The 26,383-nt window shown below is 36.9% G+C and overlaps 1 protein-coding gene across 2 annotated transcripts in view; it reads right to left on the bottom strand.

Moving 5' to 3' along the window:
- The window catches only part of DCHS2 (dachsous cadherin-related 2), a 315,935-nt gene that overhangs the window by 27,807 nt on the left and 261,745 nt on the right, over positions 1-26,383 (bottom strand). For both annotated transcript variants that reach the window (XM_086346222.1, XM_086346221.1), the window contains exon 14: positions 9,700-9,813. In XM_086346222.1, the coding sequence (XP_086202348.1) occupies positions 9,700-9,813 (114 nt within the window). The remainder of the gene's footprint in view (positions 1-9,699; positions 9,814-26,383) is intronic.

The following is a 26,383-nucleotide window of genomic DNA, read 5'->3' as shown; positions in this document are numbered from 1 at the left end:
TTTTAAAATTCATAAATTCACTTTTATTGTCATCAGATTCAGTTATCAATTTTAGAAAGCTAAATTACTTTTACAAACCACAGTGTGATGTTACCAAAATAGAAAATAGAAAATTTTGATATTTTGATATAAAATAGAAAATTCTGATAGAAAATTCAGAGTAGATTTAATGATAGACAGCTGAAGGATTATTAAGATAAATTTTTTGATGAGCTGGTAATGAAAGAAGATAGCTTTCAGAAGTCTCTGTGGAACAAGGGCTGAGCCACACCTCCAAATGAGAGAGGGGCCCCAGTTGATGTTGGTTCAAGGCTCTCATCTGGAACTCTGTCTCCACCAAACAGGGCATTCAGCCTGCTATCGTGTTCTGTTACTATTAGTAAAGAAAAATAAAATTGAAACACAATACTTAATTGCCAGTGTCACTTAGTAGAAAGTGTGCCAATCATAGTGCAGACCAAAGTGGATTTTTTTTTTTTTTTTAATAAAAGGGCTGTGTTTAGGCTTGATAATTGGAATTTTGCACTTGGAATGAATCTGTAGTTCTAATGCTTTCCTTGCTTGGTTTTTATTTTTGGCATAATAATTGGCACATGCTGTGAAAGTTGTGCAAATAGGAAAGACAATAACCAGTCTGTGAGATGATTCAAGGCACGCATACCTACCAGATACCCAATTTGCCTTGGATGATTGATGTATATTTTTTCTTAGAGATGTCCAGGATCTACTGTCACCAAGGAGATGAAAGTACTACTGGGTTCCGTCTAATAGTAGGGGCAGAAGTCCATGCTTTCTTTTGAGTAAGAGGCTCACAAATATCAACTTTTTGCTCATTCTTACATGTTAGTGGGCCAGTTATATATTTAATAACTGGAGAATAAAATTGCAGCAATACTTTTCTTCTGATATATGGACATGCATAGCTTTTATCCAGGTTATAACGTACACATCAAAATGAGATTAAGATTTTTCAAATACTCATGCTAGATAGCATAATCCGGTTACTTCCATCAATTACAAACTGTGTACATGCACAAGCATACGCCCAAAGCAGAATGTGATAAATATTTGTGTTATCCCAAAGCTTTTAAACTCTCTCCTCTAAAGCTACATCCTTGAAACACTGGAAGTTTGATCACTTTGTTTTATGTCAGTCTAGCAAATAATAGTTGGACAAGGAAATGGCAACCCATTCCAGTGTTCTTGCCTGGAGAATCCCAGGGATGGGGGAGCCTGGTGGGCTGCCGTCTATGGGGTCGCACAGAGTCAGACATGACTGAAGTGACTTAGCTGCGGCAGCAGCAGCAAATAATAGAATGAAAACTACCATTTGTTATGTACATGCACAATGTTAGTCAAACTGCAAAATTCCTTCTGGTTTAAACAGTGAGTAGTAGATATTTTTAAGGCACAGTGACAGCAAGTTTAGCTGCAAAAGTAAACTTTGGTTTGTGACTGCGGCACAGGGCACACTCAGGCACAACTGGGCAGAAACCAGTTCTCACCAGAGAGCCATCTAATCACAACTTATCAAACCAATGACTAATACAATGATTTTCTCACACTGTACCCTGAAGAAAAGTGAATATAACACGAGAAATCAAGTTTACTGAATTACCATACATACCAGTTTTCTACTTTGGCATATGTTTTAAAATACATACATTGGTAAAGCCTACATTAAATGCCTTTTGACACAAGTTTAATGATTATGTGGCAAAGGTGGCATGGAAGATGAATTTAATATCATAATTTAAGATTCTTAGAAATATTTCTTGACAAAATTATGATAAACTATATATTGGAACAACCTGCATGATAAAAGCAACTAAAATGCTTGATAAATTGTGTGTGTGTATTAAAGTGCATGAAAAAATCCTCAAATAAAAAATTTCCACAACAATGTGTAGTCTATAGTTACACTAAAATTTGCTGGCATATTGAGTGCAGCACTTTCACAGCATCATCTTTCAGGATTTGAAACAGCTCAACTGGAATTCCATCACCTCCACTAGCTTTGTTCGTAGTGATACTTTCTAAGGCCCACTTGACTTCACATTCCAGGATGTCTGCCTCTAGGTTAGTCATCACACCATCGTGATTATCTGGGTCATGAAGATCTTTTTTGTACAGTTCTTCTGTGTATTCTTGCCATCTCTTCTTAATATCTTCTGCTTCTGTTTGGTCCATACCATTTCTGTCCTTTATCGAGCTCATCTTTGCATGAAATGTTCCTTTGGTATCTCTGATTTTCTTGAAGAGATCCCTAGTCTTTCCCATTCTGTTGTTTTCCTCTATTTCTTTGTATTGATCGCTGAAGAAGCCTTTCTTATCTCTTCTTGCTATTCTTTGGAACTCTGCATTCAGATGTTTATGTCTTTCCTTTTCTCCTTTGCTTTTCGCTTCTCTTCTTTTCGCAGCTATTTGTAAGGCCTCCCCAGACAGCCGTTTTGCTTTTTTGCATTTCTTTTCTATGGGAATGGTCTTGATCCCTGTCTCCTGTACAATGTCATGAACCTCTGTCCATAGTTCATCAGGCACTCTATCTAAGATTTCTAAATCTCAGGTATTTTTAAAAAGCTAGATATTGATTAATGTTAGACTTTAATTGGGGCTTCCCTGATGGTTGAGCAGTAAAGAATTCACCTTCAATGCAGGAGACACAGGAGATTTAAGTTTGATTCCTGGGTCAGGAAGATCCTCTGGAGGAGGAAATGGTAACCCACTCCAATATTCTTGCCAGGAAAATCCTATGGACAGAGGGGTGTGGCAAATTACAGTCCAAAGGGTTGCAAAGAGTTGAACATGACTGAGCAACTGAGCATGCACACAGGCTTTAATTATGCCTGTCAAAATAGCTAGGATAACCAATAAAAGTGGAGAAGGCAATGGCACCCCACTCCAGTACTTTTGCCTAGAAAATCCCATGGATGGAGGAGCCTGGTAGGCTGCAGTCCATGGGGTCTCTAAGAGTCAGGCATGACTGAGCGACTTCACTTTCACTTTTACTTTCATGCATTGGAGAAGGAAATGGCAACCCACTCCAGTGTTCTTGCCTGGAGAATCCCAGGGATGGGGGAGCCTGGTGGGCTGCCGTCTATGGGGTCGCACAGAGTCGGAAATGACTGAAGCAACTTAGCAGCAGTAGAAGCAGCAGCAACCAATAAAAGAAGAGAAAAAACTACATAACTTCCAACAAATGTGGGAAAATTGTCATTTTCAGATGACTGTATATGTCAAATGAACAGAAAAATAGCAGAATCAGTAAGAGTTTACAAGTTTTCTAGACATGAAATCGAAATATAAAAGCTAATTTCAAGTAAATAAACCTACACCACCAGAAAAAGGCTTATTTCATTTACCTCAGCAAGAAAAAGTATAAAATATTTAGGCTAAATTTAGCAAGACATATGCTGCAGAAAAATAATGCTATTAAAATTAGTAAAGAAAAAAATGGTGTGAATTTCCATATCAATCTTGGATTAGAAGATAATACTGTAAAGATACACATTTTTCCCCAAACTAATATGTTGTTGCTGTTGTTCAGTCACTAAGTCATGTCCAGCTCTTTGCAACCCCATGACTGCAGCATGCCAGGTTCCTTTGTCCTACATTATCTCTTTGAGTTTGCACAAATTCCTGTCCATTGAGTCGGTAATGCTGTTTTGATCATCTCATCCTCTGCCACCCCTTTTTCCTTTTGCCTTCAGTCTTTCCCAGTATCAGGGTTTTTGCCAATGAATCGGTTCTTTGCATCAGGTGGCCAAAGTATTGGAGCTTCAGTGTCAGTTCTTCCAATGAATATTCAGGGATGATTTCCTTAGGATTGACTCGTTTGATCTTCTTCCAGTCCAAGGGACTCTAAAGAGTATTCTACAGCAACACAATTCGAAAGCATCAATTCTTTTGTGCTCACCCTTGTTTATGATCCAACTCTCACATCTGTACATGACTACTGGAAAAATCATAACTTTGACTATACAGGCCTTTGTCAGCAAAGTGATGTCTCTGCTTTTTAACATGCTATCTAGTTTTCTCATAGCTATCCTTCCAGGGATAACTTTTATCCTTGTCTTTTAATTTCATGGCTTCAGTCACTGTCTGCAGTGATTTTGGAGCCCAAGAAAGTAAAATCTGTCACTGTTTCCACTTTTTCTTTTCTTTTGTCATGAAGTAATGGGACCAGATGCCATGATCTTTTTTTTTTAATGCTGAGTTTCAAGCCATCTTTTTAACTCTCTTTTTTCACCCTCATCAAGAGGCTCTTTAGTTACTCTTCACTTTCTGCCATTACAGAGGTATCACCTGCATATCTGAGGTTGTTAATATTTCTCCTGGCAATCTTGATTCCAGCTTGTGATTCATGCAGCCTGACATTCTGCATGATGTACTATGCATAGAAGTTAAATACACAGGGTGACAGTATACAGCCTTGTCTTACTCCTTTCCCAATTTTGAACCATTGTTCAAATGTCCATTGTTCCACGTCCAGTTCTAACTGTTTCTTCTTGACCTGCATACAGGTTTCTTAGGAGGCAGGTAAGGTGGTTTGGTCATTCCCATCTCTTCAAGAATTTTCCATAGTCTGCTGTGATCCATATAGTCAAAGCCTTTAGTATAGTCAAAGAAGCAAAAGTAGATGTTTTTTCCTGGAACTCCCTTGCTTTCTCCATGATCCAAAGATTGTTGGTAATTTGATCTCTGGTCCCTCTGCCTCCTTGAAACCCAGCTTGTCCATCTGCCAGTTCTCAGTTCACATACTGCTGAAGCTTAGTTTGAAGGATTTTGAGCATAACCTAGCTAGCATGTGAAATGAGCCCAATTGTACAGTAGTTTGAACATTCTTTGGCATTGCCTCTCTATGGGATTGGAATGAAAACTGACATTTTCTAGTTCTGTGGCTACTGCTGAGTTTTCCAAATTTGCTGGCATATTGAATACAGCACTTTAAACAGCATCATCTTTTAGGATTTTACACAGCTCAGCTGGAATTTCATCACCTCCACTAGCTTTGTTTGTAGTAATGCTGCCTAAGGTCCACTTGACTTCACACTCCAGGATGTCTGGTTGTAGGTGAATGGCTTCACTGTCATGGTTATCTGGGTCATTAAGACCTTTCTTTGTATAATTTTTCTGTGTTCTTCTTAATCTCTTCTCTTTCTTTCTGTCCTTATTGTGCCCATCCTTACATGAAATGTTCTCTTGATAGCTCCAGTTTTCTTGAAGAAATCTCTAGTCTTTCCATTCAGTTGTGTTCTTCTTTTTGCATTGTTCACTGAAAAAGGCCTTCTTATCTCTCCTTGCTATTCTGTGGAACTCTGTATTCAGTTGGGTATGTCTTTCCCTTTCTCCCTTGCTTTATGCTCCTCTTCTTTCCTGAACTATTTATAAAGCCTTCTCAGACAATCACTTTAATTTTTAGGTTAATACAATTCCAGTAAAAATTCCAACAAACTAAATATCCATCAATAGATTAATGGATAAAGAAAATATGATATAGTCCTATAATGGTAGGTTATTCAGCCTTAACAGATAATATCCTGCCATATAACAACATGGGTGATCCTTGAGGACACTACATTTAGTGAAATAAACCAGCCATAGAAAGAGAAATATTGCTTGATTCCACTTATGTGACAGATCTAAAGTAGAAAACTCAGATGCAGAGAGTAGAATGGTGATTACCAGAGACAGGGCAAGGTAAAATGGGGTTGCTGTTTAGTGGGAAATGAAGCTTCAGTTATGCAAGACTAACATGTTTTAGAGATCTGCTGCACAACAGTGTGCCTATAGTTTGTACACTTAAAATTTGTTAAGAGAGAAGATTTAATGTTAGATACTCTTATAACAATTAAAAAAGAAAAATCATCAAATAGGAAAAAATTTATCAGATGATTGTTATCTACAATGCATAGCTATATAAACTTTGCAAGATTTAAACGGAAGATGTTTTGGCCTGATGACGAAATTCTAGATTGAAGCTATATGATTTTTTTGGACATTTTTCTCATTAATTTGGGTGAGTTTTCACCTGAAATAAAATATGCATGCCATAGTTATGTGGGTTACATTAATGAAGGTGTGATGAGCTGTATATTACTGCAATATTCATGAATAAATTTCCTTTTTATAGAAAAACAATCCCCGTAGACATGCATGTGGGGTGTGTGTGTGTGTGTGTGTGTGTGTCTGTAAAACTTAACAAATGGATACAATGCTTTATGTTAGAGCAAATGACCAATAACAGCCAATATATTGTAACTTGAGGCAGAACATGAGGATGGGATAAATATTGAGGGAGGGAGTCCTACTTCCCTGATATGAAGACTTACAAAGCCAAGGTAATTAAGAGAGTGTGGTGTTTGTGTTTGGATAGACAAAGAAATGAATGGAAAAGTCATGGAGACATGATATATATACATATGATCATGGTGACACTGCAGATCACAGGAGAAGGTTACTGTCATTAGAATAATAGGCAATCATGGTTTTTAAAAAAAGAAAGAAAGGGAAGAAAAAAAAAGGGTAGGAAAAAAGAAAGGCTATTCATAACTCACATAAAACACAAAACCAATGCACTAGATGCACTAAAGATGAAAATATGAAACATAGGAAGACTATAAAATTTTAAAAAGACAATGTAAGAATAATTTCATGATCTCAAGGAAGGGAAGAATATCTTAAACAATGTACTAAAAAGGCCAACCAAAAAGTAAAAGATTGATTCATTCTAAAATTGATCTTCCCTGGTGGCTCAGTGGTAAAGAATCCATTTGCCAATGCAGGAGATACAGGCTCAATCCTTGGGTCAGGAAGATCCTCTGGAAAAGGAAATGGCAACCCATTCTAGTATTCTTGCTTGGGAAATCCCATGGACAGAGAAGCCTGGCAGGCTACAAGTTCTTGGGGTCTTGAAAGAGTTGGACACAACTTAGCAACCAACCAGTAGCAACATTAAAATCAAAACATGTCATTAAGAGAGTGAAAGATAGGTCATAAATTATTAAAAAAAAAATTGTAAAAAAACCAAAGGGTGAATAATAATAAAATATATTTAAAGTCTTTACATTTCAGAAAGAAAAACACAATCTTGAAGAAAAATAGGCAAAAATATCAATATGCATTTAACATAGAAGAAAATAGAAATGCTCAATAAACTATGAAAAAAAAATGCCCAAATTCACTAGTAGAAAGAAAATGTAAGTTAAAACCACAGTGGGATAATATTTCACACCTACAGCTTGGCAATAGAAAGCAAACAACGGAGACAGCTCTCATTGGATGCTGGTAGAATACAATGGAGGAACTACTTCATAACACAAATTGGCACCACCTATACAGCTGAACACAGGCAACCTCTGAGGTATTTGTCCAGCCTACACTTCAGGGCTTAAAGAACTCTTTACTTGTGCACGAGAAGACACATGTATGAGATTGTTCATTATACCCCCAGACAAGAAAACCTCCCTGCTCATCAACAGCAGATGGATAAATAACTTGCAATATAGATTTACAATAGCATATCATAAAGCAGTGAAAATAAAAGAATAGAATACAAAAAAATAAAAGAATAAAAGAACGCCAGTGACACACTTTAGCATGGATGATTCTAACGCTGAATTGAAAAAACCTATCAATAGAATGCATGCATGCATGCTAAGTCCCTTTGGTCATGTCCGATTCTGTGTGATGCTATGGACTGCATCCTGCAAGGCTCCTTTGTCCATGAAATTCTTTAGGCAAGAATGCTGTAATGGGTTGTCGTGTGCTTCTCCAGGGGATCTTCCCAATTCAGGGATCAAACTCACGTCTTCAATGTCTACCTGCACTGGTATATGGGTTCTTTACTAGTGCCACCTGGGAAGCCCAGTATCAGTAAATACATAGGGTATTTTTTTAGTCCATTTAGGTAAATTCAAAGCAAAACCAATGCTTCTACTAAATTTCTATTTGTAGGAATGCATTTAGTATAAGGGAATAATTATACCTGAAGTCTGGGCATTAATCAGCCTGGAACAGTGGAGAGAAAAGATGCAATCAAAAAACTGCCCAAAGGGAACATGAGTGAGAATGACAGTGGTCTATTTTGCAACCTTGGCAGCAGGTATGTATCATTCTTTGCTATTCTTTAATAGCTTCTGTACTACACATCACAGTAAAAATTTTGAGCAAAAAGCAATTCACAGAAGAGTTCATTCAATGTGATTCTATTATGATGTTTAAATCAAAGTAAATCAAAACAATACACTGTTTAAGGATTCAAATATAATGGGGAAATTATAATAAAAAAAAGGTAGTGTTCAATACCGAATATAGATTACTGATTTACCGATTATGTCTGGGGTGAAATAAGACAGCTACGAGAGGGAAGGAGCACACAGGGGCTTCTTGAGGTTCAGTGAGGTCCCTTATTTGGAGATGGGTGGTAAAGATGTGGCCTTTTATTTTACTATTGTTCATTAAATAGCTGTATATCTCTCAACATAACAGCTTATAGCTGCTGCTGCTGCTTCTGCTAAGTCGCTTCAGTCGTGTCTGACACAATAAAATTTTGAAATACATTTCAACTTAAGTCAATCATTATTTAATTAAAACTATAGAGTTTTCTGTAGATGACCACTTTGAACTAACTCTTAGGTGTGTTCTATCTTCATTTTAATGAGAGACTAGAGAAAATAAGGCCAAGCCTGGGCCATGTTAGGGGTGACGGGGCAAAAGGATTTGGGTGACCTGGGAAAATGTGTGAACTCATATTTACCTTCTCCCTAAATGTTCTAATCTCAGCTCCTTTCCTAGAACCCTCAGACATCAGACTGCTAGAGACTTAATGACTGCTGGCTGGCGGGGGGGAGGTTTGGTGGTGTTCGCAAATGGCCTTCTTGCCAATAGGCTTCCTGAACTGTTCGTTAACCACATGATGGGGTGAAGAGATGAAGACTTCTTGCAGGCTACATCAGAGAGGTTGCTGAGCAAAGGCTGAATGTATAAAAAATTGTAACACTAGCTTGAAGGAGAAGGCTTTTGCTTAAGAAATGACCCCCCTCTCAATTCTTCCCATGTGTACACAGTATGGATTAAATAAGGCAGTTGTACGGTAATACAGAAATTATTAAAAACATTCTTCTTGAGGTTTGACAATGAAGCAGTAGATACATATCTACGACATAGTTGTTAGATTAAAAAAAGAATGTTTCAAATAATCAATTGGTATTCATTTAAGGCACATGTTGTATTTGGAAGTAATTTCTTTACCACCACATAGAACCTTTCCAGCTTTCCTTTTTTGTTGCACTGTTGACATTAAGTGGCGAATTAGAAGAATCTCTGATGAAAATTTCCTAAGGCTAGACATGTGTGCTTATTTCCAGTTCAACCCCATTCTCACTGCTCTCCCTATTACATTCCCAATTTCCCCAAATGGATAGATGAATTATAAGTAGAAACCACTTTATCACCAAATAACTGGTAGGGTAGGACAGGTACTGTTTAACTTGGAAATGTGAGGAATAGAATTCTTAGAGAATACACATAAACATTTTCTGATATCTCGTCAGCTACCATAAAAATGCTTTGTTATTTACCTTTGAAATTATTTACATCTAACAATTTCTACCTTTCCAATCTTGAATTTTCTTTGCAGATGTATGCCTTACTAGTAACATTAAGTGGAGCAGGAAATAAAGCATAGAGAAGGGTTACCTGATTTAGAACACAAGGAAAAAACTCCGTCTTCATTTCCACTAAAAACTGAATATTTAATGCTGTCCCGAATTGAATCTGGAGCAAAAGCTTTGATAGTCACAATAGACGTACCTGTAAAAATTAGGCAAAAAAAAAAAAAAAAAAAAAACAACTTTAGGAAAAGGAAATTCAGGAAAAAACCACTGGGTGGTTATTATTTGCCTATTAATTATATTTTCACTTATTCATTCTGTCAACGATTACTTATTGAGTATAGTCAATAAGCCAAGCCCTATGAAAGGTGTTGGGGGAATATAGCGACAAATAAGACAGAAAACACCTCTGTCTTCCTGCTGGTTATTAACTGATGGGAGGATATGAACAGTAAACCATTAACGAAATACATAATCAAGGTAGATTTTGGATGTGCTGAGTTCCCTACAAAGAATTAAATAAAGTTACCTGATAGAAAATACTTCTGCTGCTGGGGAGGTAAACACCCCTCTGCAGAGGCCTCAGAGGAATGGCGTTCCAGCTGAACTTTGAAGCATGAGAAGCCACAGAAAGGACTGGAAGAAATGGCTTCTAGGAGAAAGAGCAGTGGTAAAGAGGCCCCGGGCTGGGAGAAGACTTGCCTTGATGAGGCACAGTGAGCAGGAGAAATGTGGATGGTAAAGACAGGAATGAGGTGGGCAGGACCAGGTTTTACTCTTAGTGCACTGAGAAGACACAGAAGCATTTTAAGGAAGTGAGCAAAACTACTGGATTTAGTTTTAAAAGGCATCAATCTGATTGCTGTCTGGACAAGAAAAAAAGGGGGTAAGTATGGAAAAGAGAGGCCAATTAAGATAATACTGCATTAGTCCATGCAAAAAACAACAACCTAGGGTAACCGGAGGGGAGGGATGAAAAGAGGGAGACAATTAAGGTCATATGTTGACACATTTTCCTGAACACTGCATGAAATGTGGGAAAGGAGGTAACAAAAGTATAAATATAAGAAATCTTCTTTCAACCAGTTTCCACTAGCTGCTGCTGCTGCTGCTAAGTCCCTTCAGTCACGTCCGACTCTGTGCTAGAGTTGTGGGTAAAAGTAACACAACTCGAGAGTAATCAAGGTCTTAACTGCATGATGCAGATTCACTCAAGAATTGTTAAGCTAGGGCAGAAACAGTCAAGAGAAAATTTCAAGGAAAAGACAAGAACTGATTTAGGGGTAGGAATTAGTGAAGAAAGAAGCCATGTCAGTTTTTAGGAAACAGACTGATTACCAGCATGAAAGAAAAATCAGCAAGGACTGGTAGAGGTAGTAAGACAACAGGTGCGATGAACCGCGGCTTCACTGGAAACGTTTTCAAGAATCTATCTGGGTCCCAAGTCAGCAGTCTGTCATCTCTGTTTATATAATACCTTATGACCTTTGCTGCTCACCTCTGCCTTGCTTCCTGTCTCTTCTGTCCATTTGTCACTCTCTCATGACTGCCTCTCCTGTCTTATTTTCAAGTATTTTTATTTAATTAACTTTATTATGGTAAAATTTACATAAAAACCTTCCCTGGCCGCTCAAAGGGTAAAGAACCTGCCTACAATGCAGGAGACTCAGGTTTAATCCTTGGGATGGGAAGATCCCCTGGAGAGGTGATTGGCAACCCACTCCAGTCTTCTTGCCTCGAGAATTTAATGGAAAGGAGCCTGGAAGCCTACAGTTGGCTACGGTCCATGGGGTCACAAAGAGTCAGACATAACTGATAGACTACCATAGTTTAAGTATTAGTTCTATATACTATACACACTTATAACACAACTATACACACCTGTGACAACTATACACACCCCTGGAGCCACCATCACATTTAAGATGTAGAATATTTCTATCTACACAAAAAGTTCTCTCAGACCCTTGGCCATTCTACATTTGTTTATCCTTTACTCATCTATGGGCATTTGTATTGTTTTCAGTATGGGGTTTATGAATAATGCTGCTATAAACATTCATGTAAAAGTACTTTTGTGGACAAACATCTTCATTCCTACAGGAAGTGTATATTTAACCTCGTAAGAAACTACAAAACTACTTTCCAAAGTGGTTGTACCATTTAATTAATTTATTATTGAAGCTTAGGTGATTTATAATGTTGTGTTGGTTTCTGGCCTACAGTAAAGTGATTCATTTAAACATACATGTACATAATAATCTTTTTCATATTCTTTTCCATTATGGTTTATTACAGGATCATGGCATCTGGTCCCATCACTTTATGGCAAATAGATGGGGAAACAGTGGAAACAGTGACAGACTGTACTTTTTGGGGCTCCAAAATCACTGCAGATGGTGACTGCAGCCATGAAATTAAAAAAATATTTGCTCCTTGGAAGAAAAGTTATGACCAACCTAGACAGCATATTAAAAAGCAGAGACACTACTTTCCCAATAAAGGTCTGTGTTGTCAAAGCTTTGGTTTTTCCAGTAGTCATATATGGATGTGAGAGTTGCACTATAAAGAAAGCTGACCACCGAAGAATTGATGCTTTTGAACTGTGGTGCTGGAGAAGACTCTTGAGAGTCCCTTGGACTGCAAGGAGATCCAACCAGACCATCTGAAAGGAGATCAGTCCTGGGTGTTCATTGGAAGGACTGATGCTGAAGCTGAAACGTCAATACTTTGGCCACCTGATGGAAAGAACTGACTCATTTCAAAAGACGCTGATGCTGGGAAAGATTGAAGGCGGGAGGAGAAGGGGACGACAGAGGATGAGATGGTTGGATGGCATCACTGACTCAGTGGACATGAGTTTGAGTAAACTCCAGGAGTTGGTGATGAACAGGGAGGCCTGGCGTGCTGCGATTCATGGGGTCACAAAGAGTTGGACACGACTAAGCAACTGAACTGAACGGAATATAGTTCCCTGTGCTATAGAGTAAGAACTTGATGGTCATGGTGGTTGTACCATTTTATATTTCTGCTAGCAACATACAGGAATTCCATTTGCTCTACATTCACTGGCATTGTCAGTCTCTTTTAAATTTTGGTCATGCTAGTAGGTATGTAGTAGTGATTTGTGTGGCTTTAATCTCCCTAGTATCTGATGGTGTTGAGGCTTATTGTCATTTCCAATCCCCTTTTTAGTTCATTTTTGTACTTTGCCTTCTTGTTCTCTATTTATCCACTACTTCTGATAATTCTTTCTTGGTCCTGATCCTCCTGTCATAGGCCCATAACTCATGGCATCTATTTTAGACTCCCACTCTGGCAATGAATGTTCTGAACATACTTGAAGACTGATCTTATCTCTCCACTAAATTGAACTAAATTCTGTGAATGCATAAGAGTTTTATTATATATTTGTATTCTATATATCTCTATAAATCAATATTAGTTTTGCCTATAAATTTTCGTGTACTTACAAATCATATAATAAATGTCATCTTTGACTTAGCAAACATTTTTGAGAACCAAGTATGCTGCTGTGTGAATCAAGTGTTAGGAGCTTTTCATGTTCCAGATGAAAGGACAAGATAAAAACCCAAAAAAACAGCTAAGTAAAGTGAAGATAAGAAATCTACCTGATAAGGAGTTCAAGATATTAATCATGAAGATACTCAAAGAACTCAGGATAAAATGGATGAACACAGCTAGAAGTTTAACACACAGTTTGAAAATTTAAAAGAGAACCAAACAAACTGAAGAATATACTAACTGAAATTAAAAATTCACTGGAAGGAAACAACAGTAGATTAGATGATACAGAGGAATGAATCATTGACCTGGAAGACAGATTATCAGAAATCCTGTAAGTTGAACACACACACACAAAAAAAGAATAAAAAAATGAAGATACTTTAAGGGACCTCTGGGTATATTTTCATCCATATTGTAAAGGTCCCAGAAGAAAAGACAGAAAGGGCTCAGAGAACATATTTGAAGACATAATAAGACTTCCCTAAACTGGGAAAGGAAAAATACCTCCAGGTCTAGAAATCATAGAGAATCCCACAGGATCAACAATAAAGAGGATGACACTGGGACACGTTGTAATTAAAATGTCAAAAATTAAGGATAAAGAGATAATATTAAAAGCAGGAAGAGGATATCAATAAATTATATACCATGGAACTCCCATAAGGCTATCAGCTGACTTTTCAGCAGAAATTCTGCAGAGCAAAAGGGTGTGGCATAACATACTTAAAGTAGTAAAAGAGACATCAGTTCAGTTCAGTCACTCAGTTGTGTCCAACTCTTTGTGACCCCAAGAACCGCAGTACACCGGGCCTCCCTGGCCATCACCAACTCCCGGAGTTCACTCAAACTCATGTCCATCAAGTCAGTGATGCCATCTGGCCATCTCATCCTCTGTTGTCCCCTTCCTCCTGCCCTCAATCCCTCCCAGCATCCGGGTCTTTTCCAATGAGTCAACTCTTCGCATGAGATGGCCAAAGAACTGGAGTTTCAGCTTCAGCATCAGTTCTTCCAACGAACACCCAGGACTGATCTCCTCTAGGATGGACTGGTTGGACCTCCTTGCAGTCCAAGGGACTCTCAAGAGTCTTCTCCAACACCACAGTTCAAAAGCATCAATGCTTCGGCGCTCAGCCTTCTTCACAGTCCAAGTCTCACATCCATACATGACCACTGGAAAAACCATAGCCTTGACTAGACGGACCTTTGCTGGCAAAGTAATGTCTCTGCTTTTGAATATGTTATCTAGGTTGATCATAACTTTCCTTGGAAGGAGTAAGTGTCTTTTAATTTCATGGCTGCAATCACCATCTGCAGTGATTTTGGAGCCCCAAAAAATAAAGTCTGACACCGTTTCCACTGTTTCCCCATCTCTTTCCCATGAAGTGATGGGACTGGATGCCATGATCTTCGTTTTCTGAATGTTGAGCTTTAAGCCAACTTTTTCACTCTCCACTTTCACTTTCATCAAGAGGCTTTTGAGTTCCTCTTCACTTTCTGCCATAAGGGTGGTGTCATCTGCATATCTGAGGTTATTGATATTTCTCCCAGCAATATTGATTCCAGTTTGTGTTTCTTCCAGTCCAGCATTTCTCATGATGTACTCTGCACATAAGTTAAATAAGCAGGGTGACAATATACAGCCTTGATGTACTCCTTTTCATATTTGGAACTCTCTTTTAAAATATTATGTTTATTTTCTCCTATTCTGAAGGCTGTCTTTTCACCTTGCTTATAGTTTCCTTTGTAGTGCAGAAGCTTTTAAGTTTAATTAGGTCCCATTTGTTTATTTTTGCTTTTATTTCCAATATTCTGGGAGGTGGGTCATAGAGGATCCTGCTGTGACTTATGTCGGAGAGTGTTTTGCCTATGTTCTCCTCTAGGAGTTTTATAGTTTCTGGTCTTACGTTTAAATCTTTAATCCATTTTGAATTTATTTTTGTGTATGGTGTTAGAAAGTGTTCTAGTTTCATTCTTTTACAAGTGGTTGACCAGTTTTCCCAGCACCACTTGTTAAACAGATTGTCTTTAATCCATTGTATATTCTTGCCTCCTTTGTCAAAGATAAGCTAATCTCAAAAATATACAAGCAACTCCTGTAGCTCAATTCCAGAAAAATAAATGACTCAAATCAAAAAATGGGCCAAAGAACTAAATAGACATTTCTCCAAAGAAGACAAACACATGAAAAGATGCTCAACATCACTCATTATCAGAGAAATGCAAATCAAAACCACTATGAGGTACCATTTCACACCAGTCAGAATGGCTGCAATTCAAAAGTCTACAAGCAATAAATGCTGGAGAGGGTGCAGAGAAAAGGGAACCCTCTTACACTGTTGGTGGGAATGCAAACTAGTACAGCCACTATGGAGAACAGTGTGGAGATTCCTTAAAAAACTGGAAATAGAACTGCCTTATGACCCAGCAATCCCACTGCTGATCATACACAACGAGGAAACCAGAATTGAAAGAGACACGTGTACCCCAATGTTCATCGCAGCACTGTTTATAATAGCCAGGACATGGAAGCAACCTAGATGTTCATCAGCAGATGAATGGATAAGAAAGCTATGGTACATATACACAATGGATATTACTCAGCCATTAAAAAGAATACATTGACTCAGTTCTAATGAGGTGGATGAAACCGGAGCCTATTATACAGAGTGAAGTAAGCCAGAAAGAAAAACACCAATACAGTATACTAACGCATATATATGGAATTTAGAAAGATGGTAATGATAACCCTGTATGGGAGACAGCAAAAGAGACACAGACGTATAGAACAGTTTTTTGGACTCGGTGGGAGAGGGAGGGGGGGATGATTTGGGAGAATGGCATTGAAATGAATTGCCAGTCCAGATTCGATGCATGATACAGGATTCTTGGGCCTGGTGCATTGAGACGACCCAGAGGGATGGTACAGGGAGGGAGGAGGGAGGGGGGTTCCGGATGTAGAACAAGTGTACACCCGTGGCGGACTCATGTTGATGTATGGCAAAACCAATACAATATTGTAAAGTAATTAACCTCCAATTAAAATAAATAAATTTATATTAAAAAATAAAATATTATGTTTAATATAAGCTGTAACAAAGTTTAAAAATCCTTTATCAGAGTTTCCAAATGATTACTCTTTTCAAGCTAGTTATGAAGTCATTCAGTCACAAAATAAAGGATTTTAATTCAAATTACATTATAATCTGATGCTTATTTTGTTACATTTCAGGAGACCTCACTAACATAAAAATGGTTTACATTTTTGGTAGGAATATGACTTCATGGTAGTATAATCAATTTTATCTTCAATGCTAAATCACAGTTCTGTGCTTACTGACACAATTTCGTTTTTAAATTTAATTAATTTATTTATTTTAATTGGAGGCTAATTACTTTACAATATTGTAGTGGTTTTTGCCATACATTGTCAGGAATCAGCCACAGGTGTACATATGTTCCCCATCCTGAACCCCCTTCCCACCTCCCTCCCCACCCCATCCCTCTGGGTCATCCCAGTGCACCAGCCCTGAGCACCCTGTCTCATGCATCGAACCTGGACTAGTGATCTGTTTCACATATAGTAATATACATATTTCAATGCTATTCTCTCAAATCATCCCACCCTCACCTTCTCCCACAGAGTCCAAAAGACTGTTCTATACATCTGTATCCCTTTTGCTGTCTCGCATACAGGGTTATCATTACCATCTTTCTAAATTCCATATATATGCATTAGTGTACCGTATTGGTGTTTTTCTTTCTGACTTACTTCATTCTGTATAATAGGCTCCAGTTTCATCCACCTCATTAGAACTGATTTAAATGCATTCTTTTTAATGGCTAAGTAATATTCCATTGTGTATATGTATCACAGCTTTCTTATCCATTCATATGCAAACTAGCACAGCCACTATGGAGAACAGTGTAGAGATTCCTTAAAAAACTGGAAATAGAACTGTCATATGACCCAGAAATCCCACTGCTGGGCATACACACTGAGGAAACCAGAACTGAAAGAGGCACATGTACCCCAATGTTCACCACAGCACTGTGTACAATTTATTTTTGAAACATAGGAGATTTTACTTCAACTGGCTGTGACATATTCTTAGGAATGGCAGTAAGAAAATAAACAGCTATGTAGGCAGATGTACAGTCTTGCTGATGGACTTTATGTTCTTCATGTGTTAGAATGCTTATTATAGACCCAATTACAAAAGCAAATATAGAGATTGCTTGCATGTAAAAGAATAAAGAGGAGTATAAAATTGTCAAAAAGAATCACATATAGCCTCTGTCACAAAAGCAACAATACTATCTTTATTGAAAATAAAATGTTCATAGTATCAAATTAAAGTGCAGCATACAACTTCACTCAATGAAAATATTTGAAATTAGAATATTTGAAATTAAAATATTTCAAAGTCAGCAAAGAACTGCAAACATTCATATATGTTCTTCCTTTAATGAAGTTTAAATTTGAGATTGTCTGGGAAAAGAGAAAATCACTAAAGGATCTTGAATTCTTCTAGGTCTTGGCTTAATGTACACATTTTAAATAAAGTCTGTGTCTGGACAAAGTTTACAATCCCAGCTCATTTCACATCGAGGTAGAAATGATAAAACATAAAAACCAACACTATACCATCATTTCTAGGACATAAGTAAAACATACAGAATTTACCCTTTATATTTTCAGGCTTTTATGAATATCACTTTAAATCTAACATAGCATCAAAAATAGAAGACATTTAATGTTCTTGTTCTTTTCTTCTTTACAAAACTACTGTTAAAACAGTAATACCACCTACAGTAATAGTGAATCATCCACTTAAGGGCAGAGTTATATAACAATAAATGCAATGGGAAAATAAAAATCAATATCTGTGGCTACATTTAGGTAAGATAATTATGTGAACCTTTTATTCAGAGTTTTCCATGAGTAAATAATTCTAGAGTTCTAGTTATGCTATTTCTAAACATCTTCTTATTAATGACTTACTTGAGAAACAGATTTTTTAAACATTTGGATAATTTTTGAAATATCTATTATATCTCAAATGTCCAGCCACTGAAACACTGGAACATAATACAATCACTTAAGAAAAAAGTTGAGAGTGATGTCAACAAGATGACTGACTAGAAAACCCTGGACCTAGTCTCCCACAGAGATATAGTCTAACAACAATGTAGAGGGTCAAAAGAGTCTTTAGAAAACTCCAGGCCAAAATGGAGTGGGGTAATTTATTCAAAGTGCTGAAAGAAAAAATTTCCACCAAGAACATTACATCTAGCAAAACTGTCTTTCAGAAATGAAGAAAAAATAAAGACCTCTGATAAAAGTTCAGAGAGTTCATAACCACTAGACCTGCCTCAAAACAAATGCTGGGGGAAGTCTTTCAAGTTCAAATGAAAAAGACTCTAGACAGCAACACAAAAGCACACAAAAATATCAAGCCCTGTGATAAAGGTAAATTTATAGACAAATACCAAATCCTGTAACATTGTAATGGTGGTGCATAAATCACTTTTACTTTGGTATAAAATTAAAAAAATAAAAGCATTAAAAATAGCTTTAAGTATAAAACTTTGTAAATGGATCAAAATTTAAAAAGATGTAACTTGTGAACTCATGTTTTGATAACATAAAATGGTAGAGAAAAGTAAAGAAGCAGAGTTTTAGATGTGATTAAAGTTAAGTTGTTATGAGTTTAAAGTAGATTGTTAAAACTTAAAGATGTTTTATGTAATTCCCATGGTAACCAGAAAGAAAACACCTACAGAAGGAACACAAGTGAAAATAAGAAGGAACTCAAGCTTGTCACTTTTAAAAATCAAAAGAAGTGATTTCAAAATCACTTTGAAATACAACAGAAGGCAACAAACAAAGAAAAGGGGGATAAAATAACTATAAAACATACAGAAAACAATTTAAAAATGTCAATACTAAGTCCCTCCCAATCAGTAATTACTTTAAACAAAAATGGATAAAAGTTCCTAATGAAGAAACACAGAGTGGCTGAATGAATAAAAAAAAAAAAAACCCACAAGATCCAACTACATACTGTCTAGAAAAGACTCATTTTAGATATAAGAACACCCATAGGCTGAAAGTGAAAAATGGAAAAAGATATTCCATGCCAACTGTATCCCAAGGACAACAGGATAGCTGTGCTTATATCAAACAAGCTAGAATTTAAGTCAAAACTCTCATGAGACAAAGAAAGACATTATATTAAAAACATCTATTTACCAGGAAGATATAACAATTATAAATATATATGCACCTAACAGTAGAGCACCCAAACATATGAAGCAAACACTGACAGAACTGAAGGGATAAATAGACAGCAACACAATAATAGTAGGGTATTTCAATACCCCACTCTCAATAATGGATATATCAACCAAACAGAAGATCAATAAGGAGAGAGGACTTGAACAATATTATAGACTAAATGGACCTAACATACAGATACAGAATATGACCCAACAGTAGCATAATACACATTCTCAAGTGTTACATTCCCAAGTGTATCGCCAAGTGCATATGGAACATTCACCAGATCATATTTTAGTCCACAGAATTATAAAAAATTTAAGAATATTATACCAACTATCTTTTCTGACAACAACAGAATGAAACTAGAAATAAGTAGCAAAGAAAAACTAGAAAATTCACAAATCCATGGAAATTAACATGCTCTTGAACAATTAATAGGTCAAAGAAGAAATTTAAAGGAAAATTAGATAATACCTTGAGACAAAACAAAAACAAAACATAAAAACATGAAATGCAACAAAAGCAGTACTAAGAGGGAACTTTATAGCAGTAACTGCCTACATTTAAAAGGAGAAAGATGGGACTTCCCTGGTGGTCCAGTGGCTAAGACTCTGCACTCCCAATGCAGAGAGTATAGGTTCAACCTCAGGTTGGGGAACTAAAATTATACACGCCACACAGCCAAAAAAAGAAAGATTGCAAATCAACAACATAGCTTCATATCTCAAGGAACTAGAAAAAGAAGAACAAACTGAAAATGAAACAAAAGGAACCAAAAAAAAAAAAAAAGATGATAAATAAATAGTAGGAAAACAAAAAATCAATAAAATTAAGTTTTTTAAATCAATGGAATCAAAAATTTCTTAGCCAGAAAAGAAAAAAGAAGTGAAAAAGCTCAAATAACAAAAATCAGAAATGAAAAAGGAGACATTACAACTGATGCCATGGAATTAAAAGTATCATAAGAAACTACCACAAACAATTATACACCAAATTAGACAACCTATGTGAATTTAACTCAGATGACCATTATATCTACTACTGTGGGCAGGAATCCCTCAGAAGAAATGGAGCAGCCATCATGGTCAACAAAAGAGTCAGAAATGCAGCACTTGGATGCAATATCAAAAATGACAGAATAATCTCTGTTCGTTTCCAAGGCAAACCATTCAATATCACAGTAATCCAAGTCTATGCCCCAACCAGTAATGCTGAAGAAGCTGAAGTTGAATGGTTCTATGAAGACCTAAAAGACCTTCTAGAACTAACCCCCAAAAAAGATGTCCTTTTCACTATAGGGGACTGGAATGCAAAAGTAGGAAGTCAAGAAACACCTGGAGTAACAGGCAAATTTGGCCTTGGAATATGGAATGAAGCAGGGCAAAGACTAATAGAGTTTTGCCAAGAAAATGCACTGGTCATAACAAACACCCTCTTCCAACAACACAAGAGAAGACTCTATACATGGATATCACCAGATGGTCAACATGGAAATCAGATTGATTATATTCTTTGCAGCCAAAGATGGAGAAGCTCTATACAGTCAGCAAAAACAGGACCAGGAGCTGACTGTGGCTCAGACCATGAACTCCTTATTGCCAAATTCAGACTTAAATTGAAGAAAGTAGGGAAAACCACTAGACCATTCAAGTATGACCTAAATCAAATCCCTTATGATAATACAGTGGAAGTGAGAAATAGATTTAAGGGCCTAGATCTGATAGATAGAGTGCCTGATGAACTATGGACAGAGGTTCGTGACATTGTACAGGAGACAGGGATCAAGACCATCCCCATGGAAAAGCAATGCAAAAAAGCAAAATGGCTGTCTGGGGAGGCCTTACAAATAGCTCTGAAAAGAAGAGAAGTGAAAAGCAAAGGACAAAAGGAAAGATACAAGCATCTGAATGCAGAGTTCCAAAGAATAGCAAGAAGAGATAAGAAAGCCTTCCTCAGCGATCAATGCAAAGAAATAGAGGAAAACAACAGAATGGGAAAGACTAGAGATCTCTTCAAGAAAATTAGAGATACCAAGGGAACATTTCATGCAAAGATGGGCTCGATAAAGGACAGAAATGGTATGGACCTAACAGAAGCAGAAGATATTAAGAAGAGGTGGCAAGAATACACAGAACTGTACAAAAAAGATCTTCATGACCCAGATAATCATGATGGTGTCATCACTGACCTAGAGCCAGACATCCTGGAATGTGAAGTCAAGTGGGCCTTAGAAAGCATCACTATGAACAAAGCTAGTGGAGGTGATGGAATTCCAGTTGAGCTATTCCAAATCCTGAAAGATGATGCTGTGAAAGTGCTGCACTCAATATGCCAGCAAATTTGGAAAACTCAGCAGTGGCCAAAGGACTGGAAAAGGTCAGTTTTCATTCCAATCTCAAAGAAAGGCAATGCCAAAGAATGCTCAAACGACCGCACAATTGCACTCATCTCACACGCTAGTAAAGTAATGCTCAAAATTCTCCAAGCCAGGCTTCAGCAATATGTGAACCGTGAACTTCCTAATGTACAAGCTGGTTTTAGAAAAGGCAGAGGAACCAGAGATCAAATGGCCAACATCCACTGCATCATGGAAAAAGCAAGAGAGTTCCAGAAAAACATCTATTTCTGCTTTATTGACTATGCCAAAGCATTTGACTGTGTGGATCACAATAAACTGTGGAAAATTCTTCAAGAGATGGGAATACCAGATCACCTGACCTGCCTCTTGAGAAATTTGTATGCAGGTCAGGAAGCAATAGTGAGAACTGGACATGGAACAACAGACTGGTTCCAAATAGGAAAAGGAGTACGTCAAGGCTGTATATTGTCACCCTGCTTATTTAATTTATATGCAGAGTACATCATGAGAAACGCTGGACTGGAAGAAACACAAACTGGAATTAAGATTGCCAGGAGAAATATCAATAACCTCAGATATGCAGATGACACCACCCTTATGGCAGAAAGTGAAGAGGAACTAAAACGCCTCTTAATGAACGTGAAAGTGGAGAGTGAAAACGTTGGCTTAAAGCTCAACATTCAGAAAACGAAGATCATTGCAACCGGTCCCATCACTTCATGGGAAATAGATGGGGAAACAGTGGAAACTGTGTCAGACTTTATTTTTTTGGGCTCCAAAATCACTGCAGATGGTGATTGCAGCCCTGAATTTAAAACGCTTACTCACTGGAAGGAAAGTTATGACTAACCTAGATGGCATATTCAAAAGCAGAGACATTACTTTGCCAACAAAGGTCCGTCTAGTCAAGGCTATGGCTTTTCCTGTGGTCATGTATGGATGTGAGAGTTGGACTGTGAAGAAGGCTGAGTGCCAAAGAATTGATGCTTTTGAAGTGTGGTGTTGGAGAAGACTCTTGAGAGTCCCTTGGACTGCAAGGAGATCCAACCAGTGCATTCTGAAGGAGATCAGCCCTGGGATTTCTTTGGAAGTAATGATGCTAAAGCTGAAACTCCAGTACTTTGGCCACCTCATGTGAAGAGTTGACTCATTGGAAAAGACTCTGATGCTGGGAGGGATTGGGGGCAGGAGGAGAAGGGGATGACAGGGGATGAGACGGCTGGGTGGCATCACTGACTCGATGGACGTGAGTCTGGGTGAACTCCAGGAGTTGGTGATAGACAGGGAGGCCTGGCGTGCTGCGATTCATGGGGTTGCAAAGAGTCGGACACGATTGAGCAACTGAAGTGAACTGAACTGAAAAGAAATAAATAAATTTATACAAATATACACCCTACCAAAATGAAATCATGAAGCGAGAAAAAAATCTGAACAGAGACGTAACTACTAAGGAGAGTGAATAACAAACCAAAAGCCTCAACAAAGGAAGGGGATGTATGTATACACATGGCTTGTTCATGTTGAGGTTTGACAGAAAACAACAAAATTCTGTAAAGCAATTATCCTTCAATAAAAAAATAAATTATTTTTAAAAAGAGGTTTTAAAAAGCAAACGTACAAAAGATAATAAAGAGGAACAGATGGCTTCACTAATGAATTCTTTCAAACACATAAAGAATAATTAACACCAATTCTTCTCAAACTCTTCCAAAAAATATTAAAGAGGCTAGAATACTTCTAAACTTATTTTATCAGGTCAGCCCTACTCTGATACTAAAACCAAACAAAAGCACTAGGAAAAAAAGAGAAAACTACAGACCAATATCCCTGATGAATATATTAATAGATGCAAAAATCCTCAACAAAATATTAACAAACTGATTTCAACAGCACATTAAAAGAATTATGTGCCATAACCAATTGAGACTCCTCTCTGAGATGCAACGATGTCTCAAACATATGAAAATCAGTCAATATGATATACCATAATAACAGAACAAATGATTTTAAAAATCATGTTATTATCTTAATATATGCAGAAAAAGCACTTGGAAAAATTCAACAATTTCTTGTGATAAACACACTCAATAAACTAGATATATAAGGAAATTGCTAAAAAATAATAAGGTCCATATGTTAAAAACCCATAGGTGACATCCTGCTCAATGGTGAAAACCAGAAATTTTCTCTACTAAGCTCAGAAATAATGCAAGTATATCCACTCTTGCCACTTCTCTGTGATACTGAATTGGAACTCCTAGTCATGGAAATCAGGCTTGAAATTAAAGGCATCTTAATCATAAACAAGTAAAATTATCTCTAATCTCATGACATGATGATATGATCTTTTATGCAGGAAAGCTTATTGATTTCACACACACAAAAAATCAGTTGCATATATAGGCACTAACAATGCACAATCTCAAAAAGAAATTAGGGAAAAAATCTCAATTACTATATAAAAATAATTTTTAAAATTATAATCAAATTTAATTCAATTACAATAAAATAATAATTAAGAATAAACTTAGCCCAGATGGTGAAAGTCTTATACACTAAAAACTATAAAACATTGGTGAAAGAAATGAAATATAACCAAAATTGGTGGAAATACACTCTGTGTTCAAGAAGTGGAAGACTTAACATTATTAAAATGTCCATACTACCCAAAATAATCTATAGTCAATGCAATTCCTATCAAAATCCCAAACGTAATTTTTCAGAAAAAAAAAATATTAAAATTTATATAGATTCTCAAAGTACTCTGTCTAGCCAAAACAAACTTGAGAAAGAAAAGTAAAGCTGGAGGCCTCACATTCCTGACTTCAAACATAGTCCAAAGATACAGTAATCAAAACAGTATGGTACTGACATAGAGCTATATAGACCAAAGGAACAGAGCAGAGATTCCACAAATAAACTTTCACATATACTTTCAAATGATCATTGACAAAGATGCCAAGGCTACACAATAGGGAAAGAATAGTCTAATTAATAAATGGTCTTAAGATAACTGAATGTCCACAATCAAAAAATGTATTTGAATATCTTACACATATTTAAAAATTAAGTAAAAATGGACTTAAATCTTCCAGAAGAAAACATGTGGGGAAAGCTTTATGACATTGCATTTGGCAGTAATTTTTTGGTTATGAGAATAGAAGTACAGAAAGCAAAAGCAAAAATTGATGAATAATACTACATCAAAATAAAAATTTCTCTACAGCAAAGGAAACAATCAAGAGTGAAAAGGCAACCTATGGAATGGGAGAAAATATTTACAAACTACATATATGATAAGGGGTTAATCTCCAAAGTATACAAAGAACTCCTACAACTCAAAAGAAAACAAAATCAATTGAAAATGAAAAAATGACTTGAATAGACAATTCTCCAAAGAACATATAAAAAAGGTCCATGAGTACATGAAAAGATGTCCAACACTAGTCATAATCAAGAAAATGGAAATTCAAAACCACAATGAGATACCACCTCATACCTGCTAGAAAAATAACAACAACAAAAATAGAAAATGACAAGTGTCAGTAAAGGTAAGGAGAAACTGGAACAATTTTACACTGTCGTTTGGAGAGTAAAATGGCATAGTCACTATGGAACACTGTATAAATATCCTCTAAAAACCGAAATTAGAATTGCCATATGATCCAGCAATCCAAAGAACTAAAAACAGGATCTTAAAGACATATTTGCACATCCATATTCATTGCAACATTATTTACAACAGCCAATCTCAAAAACGACAGAATAATCTCTGTTCATTTCCAAGGCAAAACATTCAATATCACAGTAATCCAAGTCTATGCCCCAACCAGTAATGCTGAAGAAGCTGAAGTTGAATGGTTTTATGAAGACCTACAAGACCTTTTAGAACTAACACCCAAAAAAGATGTCCTTTTCATTATAGGGGACTGGAATGCAAAAGTAAGAAGTCAAGAAACACCTGGAGTAACAGGCAAATTTGGCCTTGGAATATGGAATGAAGCAGGGCAAAGACTGATAAGAGTTTTGCCAAGAAAATGCACTGGTCATAACACCCTCTTCCAACAACACAAGAGAAGACTCTACACATGGACATCATCAGATGGTCAACACTGAAATCAGATTGATTATATTCTTTGCAGCCAAAGATGGAGAAGCTCTATACAGTCAGCAAAAACAAGACCAGGAGCTGACTGTGGCTCAGACCATGAACTCCTTATTGCCAAATTCAGACTTAAATTGAAGAAAGTAGGGAAAACCACTAGACCATTCAGGTATGACCTAAATCAAATCCCTTATGATAATACAGTGGAAGTGAGAAATAGATTTAAGGGCCTAGATCTGATAGATAGAGTGCCTGATGAACTATGGACAGAGGTTCGTGACATTGTACAGGAGACAGGGATCAAGACCATCCCCATGGAAAAGCAATGCAAAAAAGCAAAATGGCTGTCTGGGGAGGCCTTACAAATAGCTCTGAAAAGAAGAGAAGTGAAAAGCAAAGGACAAAAGGAAAGATACAAGCATCTGAATGCAGAGTTCCAAAGAATAGCAAGAAGAGATAAGAAAGCCTTCCTCAGCGATCAATGCAAAGAAATA

This window comes from Bos grunniens, chromosome 17 (genome assembly GCF_055505025.1).
Source record: "Bos grunniens cultivar Pamir isolate PY7600 chromosome 17, Bosgru_T2T1.0, whole genome shotgun sequence".
Taxonomy (NCBI): domain Eukaryota; kingdom Metazoa; phylum Chordata; class Mammalia; order Artiodactyla; family Bovidae; genus Bos; species Bos grunniens.
This window is presented reverse-complemented; position numbering and strand designations above follow the sequence as displayed.